Genomic DNA, 8,133 nt, shown 5'->3' with positions numbered 1-8,133 from the left:
CGTTTTTCTTTTTGGTTCGAATTAGATATGGTACACCTCAATATGTTTCTCAAAGCTACTGTAAGTAATGATGCAAAATCTGATGAAGTGAAGAATGATGTTAAATCGGATGAGGTGTAGGATGATGTTAGACCAGTTGATGCCGAGATAGATGTTGGTCAACATTTTACAAATAAACAACTATTTACTGCTCGTGAACATATGCTTGAATTGGTCCGTATGGTGGCCAAGAAATTGGGGTTTAACATTATAATTGGAAGGTTTGACAATGGTTCTAACCAAAAAACAAGCATTTGTAACCATAAGATGCGAGAGAAGTGGCACGTATGTTCCAGCAATTCAGAAGTTGAAACGTGATAACACTGGATCAAGAAAATATTAGTGCCCGTTTAAACATAATTTCCACATACATTCACTGATATTACCAGCATAGCAGGAACATCCACCGCAACGAAAAACATGCAAAAATATGATTAGATATTTATCTCTCTCTCTCTCTCTCTCTATATATATATATATATATATATATATATATATATATATATATATATATATATATATATATATATATATATATATATATATATATATATTGTTTACATTACTATTGCATATAGTTATTAAACTCTATTAAATTTCTAATTAATTCAAAATGGATGCACACTAGTTATTTTACAATTCGACAGTGTGAAATCCTAAGACACAAACGCAAAATCACTCGAGAAACACTTTTACATACACACACTTTATGTGAGAGGGAAAAAAGAATCATGTATGTTCACTCTGGTTGAATGATTTACTGCACTGCACTGATAATGGTAACATAATATAAGAACTTGACCTTCACCTTGTAATTCACTGCCTTTACTCTTCAGTTGGTGTTTACCACACACTGGTTAGGTAATCCAAACTTCTTGTTGTGGCGAACTTGTTTCCTCCAAGGGTCATTGTGTAACTTGTAATGCAAAACCTTGTTTGTTTTGATACCAAAAAAAATTTTAGTCAAAAAGTGAAATACAGCCTAACACACCAATAAATTGCATAGAATGACACAGCATCATGCTACTACTCTCTAGGCTTGAGAATCATGACATGTAGTGTTACATAAAATGTAATGAATCTTTTGTTATAATTGGACTAAGGGTAGTTTAATTCTATTTATATTTTATTATATATTCTCGTTGTAACCCTTATTTCATAAGTTCTTTCTCTTTTGCTACTCTAATTATATATTCTCTCTGTAACCCTTATTTCATAAGTTCTTTCTCTTTCTATACTCTATCATCTCTATCGTTAATAATTGCTACGAGATATAAGGTTTACGCTAAAAATTATTAACAATTTTAACATTGGCTTTTTTTTGAAAAAAAAAAACATCTAGCTGCTAATACCTAGCAAAGTGCAACATCAAATCTATAATAGTTTAAGGTGAATTCTTATCTACCCATCACAAAATGTTGGGTAAAGTTACCTTCAATGTAAAATTTCTTGGAAACAACAAAAAATTGTACTATTTTATAATTAATTAAATGTGTTAAAATTAAATGAAACCTTGTGATTGGTTGAAGGTACATTACCCAACTTTTTATGATGGGTAGAGAAGTTGTCCCCATAGTTTAAAGAAAATACATACTTGTATTAAAGTTGTGGTGACATCATCCTCTGTCAATTTTAAGAATTCAACTGCCCAATCATCAACATGTCCAAACACAGCTTTTTGCCTTTCAGCTTCAAGCAAAATAGAATCGCGATACAAGAATCTTTGCCAGATTTTCTGAACATTTGCTAGCTTCAAATTGATTTCTGTTTCATTGAACCCCTGCAAATCACAAACCATTCATACAATCTTCTTGCCTGAGATGACAACTAATGGATTTATATTGTATTATCAACTATGCAATCTAAAAAGAAAGGCAGGGGGGAGGGGGGAATGAGTACCCGAAGAATCTTTATCATGTTGGGAATTTCTTCTTCTGATATTCGAACGGCAAAGCTATCAAAGTTGAGTACATTTTCATATGGTAAGAAAATCCCATCCTACAGAACAAAGAAACAAAACAGCAAAAGGTATACAGTTACCATCAATGATAATTTCAATTCAGTCATTTAGTAACAGATTAACAACATGAGGAAGATAGCTTCAATTAGCCTCTTTTATCACTAATCAATGGACATGATTCATACTTAGAGTACTTACAATAAGTAAAGCCACAAAACTATCAAGATGAAACACAAACTATTTCAAATTTTCTTGGTTGTGAAAAAGCTTGCTAGCAATAGAGTTAATGACTTTTAAATTGTTTGCTGCGAGAAAAATAATAATGTAAAAAAAAGGGGGAAATCCTATTACCTGAATTACCACAGGAATGCATCCTTGCAAAACACTGTCTTCCATTCGTCCACTCCAACCATCACCAGGAAGCACGCCACAGAAAACAGAACTTGATATATCTGCATGATAGTTATCAGAACGTACTGGGGTCATGATGACATCTTCTGCATGTTGTTTCCCTAGTTTTCCATCCTTGTTGGGGCTTGATCCAAACTCCTTTGCCAACTTCTGTCTTATACCCATACTATACCTGCATCATTTTTTAAACCAGGGTCTTCTATAACAGATGCAAAAAATATATCAACTTAGCAAGATCTAAAGTAAGACTTTAACTTTGTAACCTCAAGGGACATAGTTCAAATTTCTTCGGAGACAGTTGTAAAAATATCATTAATGCCACTATATTTAATAATAATTTTCCTCTTTTCAATTTTTTTATAAAGAAAAAAACCTCAGTTGACCAACAATACCCAAAAATGTTTGTTCAGAAAAAGTGAGGGAAGTTATGCCAATTTCATTCGAAACTTCAGACAACAGGATATCAAGGTTACTAACTAGAGACAACGAATATTCTTTAAACACAAAACCTCTATCATAATAAAACTATAGTTTTCTAGTAAACATACGAGTCTTCTGGTCTTCCTTGAGGGTAAGCTGGTCCCAAATTCCCATTGAAGAAAAACAGTGTCTTTCGCTTTTCTCGAGGCCTGAAAAAAATCATACCATGGTTGCATTCAATTTCGAGAACTACGTAAATAGAACAGTAACTTCAAGCATGACCAGGAAAAGCAACTAAAATCTGATACCGGGCCCAAAATTTTGAAGCCAACACATTAGCATCAGGAACTTTCCAAGCAGGAAGCACGAGATCTTTGTCAGGGTCAAAGCATGGATGAATGCCTCTCATATGAGTTGAAATCTCATCCCAGTTATCAGCCCAATAGGCTGTGGTTGAATGGTTATGTTTTGTATTTGTGTTTCCCCAATGTACTAACATCATGCTGTTCCATATTTCCTTAGGAGCATAACAAGCACCTTCATCCCATGAAAAAAACTGCCTTCACATACAAAAGCGGAGCTATTAGCATCTTCTACTTACAAGCAAATACAGTTAACTTTACTTCTTAGAAAACTCTTCAATACATAGGAAAAACAATTCTCCTAGTACATACCCAGATGTGGTCCCTTCCTGATGAGCGATTCCAATAAGGATATTGCTCAACAATGTGAGAATATGCACTCTTATAATATTCTAAAGTCAGCGAGCTCCTCAACCCCTTATGCCTCTGAACTTGTTCAAGAAAAAGTGAGAAACATTATAGGTATCCAACACTACAAAGATGTATCCAATTATATATTCCAAAACGGGATTTACAATCCAAGAACGACATAGTCTAAGCATTTATGAAAGTAAGAACAAACAGGTAACAAATGACTAGAAAGCAAATCCATGCACATCATAGCATTGCTAACATACACAGGCATGAAACAATACATCACAGATGCAGTCTATTTAATAGATGTCCCATATACAGTAACCAATGAGTCAATGAGCAGTGCACATTCTACAGATCTATTCCAGTAAATATAGCAGTTAATAAAATATACCTGCATACTCAAGTGAGGAGCATCGTCGGCCCGAGTTATGATGCATGAATCAAGGACAGGAACAAAGAAAAAATCTGCTTCTTCACCATTTAGTGTTCGATGTGGACTAGCTAACAAACTCTCATAAATTGCCATCTGCAGAGATGCAGGCATGGGGCATAAATATACTGCAGAAGAAGTAAAACTTTACCAGCTGAAGTGCTCCTAAAATAAAATTCATGGAATACCTGAGCTCCGTACAGGTGCTCCATCCATACGGTTGCATTATTGCCATCATAAATTCTATTTACACACTCTAACTTGAAATGACGTCCCTATAATAACCAAAAAGAATAAAATAAATAAAAAAATAGAAAAACCTAAAAACAAACTTATCAAATGTTATCATGAGAATTGACACTTGGAAAATCCTCACCTCCAATAGTAGGCTGTTGTACTCAGCAGGCAAATCGTAAAGATATATAAGAGGCCTTTTCTTTGCCACCACTGCATTAAGATTGATTATTTTTTCACTGGCATGAATATTGTCAGGAACGTCAAGCCGAGCAGGACGAAGCCAAGTAGGCCACTCTCTTATAGAAGATATCACAGATGGAGTGCTGCAATCTGCTCCATACCAGCCATTGTCACACTGAAAATATGCCTATATTCAATTTATCTATTGATACTGAGTGGAAATGAGCAGTGTTAAACCTCCGAAAATAAACAGCATGCAGCTTATCTACAGAAATCGAATGTAAACAGAATAGGACTTCTGTTGCACAGAATGAAAGTAGTTTCATTATATCCTACTGATGTTGTCCTTGAGAGACATCTGTCAGATTTAAAGCATTTCCTGGTAGTGTTATAGTTTGTTCATGTTCTGTTTTGGGTTCTTTCTGCTTCTTATGTCTTATTATTGGTTGAATGGTTTTGTATTCTTCTATTCTATATTTATTTTACGTTGTCCCAATTGAAGAATGTTAAAATTGGGGACTCGGGCAACTTATTAAATTGTTAAAGTTTCAGTTTAATTTAAAATTTTATTTATTAAGTAAAGCAACCTTTTAGAGTTGATGAATTAAGGGAGTTTACAAAAGTACCATGAGTTTGCATAGACTCTAGCGTTTGACATCCTGACTGATACCATAAATCATAAATGCACGCAAATTGAACAGTGCCTTTGGAAGGTATCCTCAGTTGTAAGCATATGTTATTTGTTTCAAGGTTTTTAATCCCTCATCAACCATCCATTTTTATCTTTTTCATTTCCTTTCTTCCAGGTTAATACTCCTCCATTTTCAGGTTATCTGATTTCTAATTAATGATATGTAGTCAGCAGCAATATTCAAGAGACGAGACTTTTTCATAATGAGCCTAAAACTTGAGAAAAAAAATACTTCGCTAAATAAGTTTAGATAGTAATTTGTTTACCACCAGTCAATCCTAGGGCTGCAAAGCAAAACAATAGATGGCTAAAAAAGTATTTATTCTTCTAGTAAACAATTGAAACACCAAACATAGGTGTGAGATTATTAAACAAAAGAATCACCTGACAAAATCCACCACGACACTGGCCATGTCCAGAGCACTGATTAATGCAAACAGATTGAACAGACACTTCACAGAATCGTCCCCAAAGACCATCATATTTGCAATCACATTCCTCTTTGAATTTTACCTTGCCAGCATATGCTCCGACTGGGTCTACATTACACCAACCTAGTATACTACTATTAGTTGTGAACACATCTTGATCAACTATTGTCCAATTCACTAATTTGGGACCACCAGGTTCAGAAGGTGGACTGAAACAGATTTAAGGTGTGTGACTTGAATTGGATATTGAGAAAAAATATTGGCGAATGAAACACGATACTAGTAATTCAACTTTACTTACTTAAATTGAAACCCACATGTCTCTGCCAATGGCCGAGATGGATATTTTGTTCCTTCTCCACAGAAGCACATTGCCCTTGTTTTGTCGCAGTTGGCTGGGCAAATTGATACAACCCATCGGCCAAATGGCTCCACTGGTGATCCTGGGAAGTTGCATTCTAACTCCAGTTTGTCGGTGCATCCATCCCCTGCCACCTCAGAAAATAATATGAATTTCCAAACCAAATAACAAATCATGTTTTGTTGCAATCATCGAACATATTCTGAAAATGGTAGCATAGCAACAAGTTATAAAATAATAGTTTTCTTCTTTGTCTTGTTTAAAAAATGTTTGTGTACCAGAAAAAAATCATTACATTATATAATCAAATCTGATATATCCTACAAGATTTAGGGAATTCAAAATTGTGAAAACAGATACGTCTAATTTAGCAACTCCCTTTTTGCACTCTCATCCCAACTTCCTTTCTAGCATAAAAAGTGAAAGCTTTGCTATGGATATGAAAAATTAAATTTAAAATTTGCTTCCCACTTATTCAGCACTAGAAGAATCTTACATTTAAATGTGTCACGGTTTTAAATCAAATATAAAAATAATAGTTCGAGACCCAAAAAGGTAAGATGTCAGTCATATTAGTTGGTGGAATTAATGCTGCAGGTAATATATCTAGCAAAAACTCCAAAGCACTAATCTAATAAAAACTCTTCATTAAAGAAATTGATTTTCGGCATGTTTGGGGTTTAAAAATACTCAGTACGTCCTTAACATGTTTATTGTGCTTGATTTAGAAGTTACAAAAGAATGTGTGACTGTCAGTGTCCTGATAACTCTACAGTTCTGATCACCGCTGTATTAAGAGAGATGATAAACGATATGTGAAAGCTAGAGCTACAAGTTTTAAAAAAATGAGTTATCTTCGGATTAAGCAATATGTACCTAATCAATAAAATGAATGTAGGAGGGAACAGAACTAACCAGCATAACCATGAAAGCATCGACATTGTCCCAACTCCCAATTACAAACTCCCAGACCACTGCAGTCATTTTTGCAGTCATTTCCACCTATTATCTGTAACCATTCGTGTTACAAAGTAGAGAAATTTTACTTTTGGTAACCACAAATTTACTCAATGCCAATAACAACCATAAAAGTTCAGCATAAATTTCTGAAATAACAACTTGGAAAATCACTTGTCTCACCTCAGAAACGTTGATTTCCTTTGTAACAGAATCACAACCTGCAAGCCACCGACCAATCTCATCCTTCCACGGCGCACCCTTATAAGCAACCGAACCATGCAAATCACCCGGGAACCGATGCTTCAAATCAATCGCAGGTTCATCCCAACCACGCTTACTAAACAACTCCACCGATGCATTACTCGAAACGCATGAATTCGAAGCTAGCTTAAAATAATCTAAAGAAGGCGTCAACGGAAACAAAAACAAATGAACTACAGAAGCCAATGCCAAAACCGAAGCAATCGTCGCGGCAAGAGACCAAGAACACCTCCAGGTTTTCATGGAGAACAAATCTAAAAGGTCTCTTGCCATTCGCAAAACCGAATCACTACAAAACAATAATCTTATCTAATTCATCAATCTCTCTTGACATCATAACCTGAAAACATCAAAACTCAACAATCAACAATAAAATAACAGTATAGAGTATAGAGTATAGAGTATAGTATCTTCCTTACAATGACAGTAATCAGAATCATGTAACCCTAACCCTAACCATAACAAACAGTGATAATTTAGAACTACTATTACAAAACCCTAGTTAAGTATTGAAGAAAAGAATAAAAATAGAAATTGAATAAAGAAATGAAATAATGATAGATGATAATGTGAGTTCTGACATTAGCGTAGTGAAGACTCACATTTCACGGATCTGAATCCAAAACAGAGAACCTCATTCATTGAGCAATGTTGAATTGAAGAATAGTGTAATGAGAAGAAGATGGGTAATTTTTTGAGTTTGGGATATAAAAAATATCTAAAGGGAGGGTGATACTGATGATGATTTTGGTCAATGGTATGAGAAAACTTGCGTCATTTATTACTTTGTAGAAATCACGTTCAATTATATAGAGGGGAGGGGACCACTGAGTTGTAGATTCTGTTATAGTGTTACTATATGTAATACTCCCTCTGGTCCCATTTATAAGAAAATATTCTCTTTCTAGATACATTGAATAAATAATGTATTTGGACAACATATTGTCCGAATACATTACTTATTTAATGTATCTAAAAAGAGAATCTTTTCTTATAAATGGGACCGGAGGTAGTAATAATGTACTAATAATAA

The 8,133-nt window shown here is 34.4% G+C and overlaps 1 protein-coding gene across 1 annotated transcript; it reads right to left on the bottom strand.

The window, feature by feature from the left end:
• Window positions 1–630: 630 nt before the first annotated feature.
• Window positions 631–7,867, bottom strand: LOC131637099 (uncharacterized). Its single transcript, XM_058907681.1, has 15 exons — window positions 7,703–7,867; window positions 7,020–7,440; window positions 6,795–6,888; window positions 5,820–6,006; window positions 5,472–5,727; window positions 4,356–4,571; window positions 4,168–4,254; window positions 3,941–4,075; window positions 3,505–3,618; window positions 3,139–3,386; window positions 2,959–3,039; window positions 2,351–2,582; window positions 1,939–2,037; window positions 1,634–1,819; window positions 631–970 (listed from the first exon to the last, which is right to left on the bottom strand). The coding sequence occupies exons 2-15, from the start codon at window positions 7,371–7,373 to the stop codon at window positions 872–874; spliced, it is 2,388 nt and encodes a 795-aa protein (XP_058763664.1). The 5' UTR covers window positions 7,374–7,440; window positions 7,703–7,867; the 3' UTR covers window positions 631–871.
• Between the last annotated feature and the right edge of the window lie 266 nt (window positions 7,868–8,133).

The sequence above is a fragment of the Vicia villosa genome, unplaced genomic scaffold (genome assembly GCF_029867415.1).
Source record: "Vicia villosa cultivar HV-30 ecotype Madison, WI unplaced genomic scaffold, Vvil1.0 ctg.001916F_1_1, whole genome shotgun sequence".
Taxonomy (NCBI): Eukaryota; Viridiplantae; Streptophyta; class Magnoliopsida; order Fabales; family Fabaceae; genus Vicia; species Vicia villosa.
Note: the sequence above shows the minus strand (reverse complement) of the source record. Positions and strands in the feature narration are given on the sequence as shown.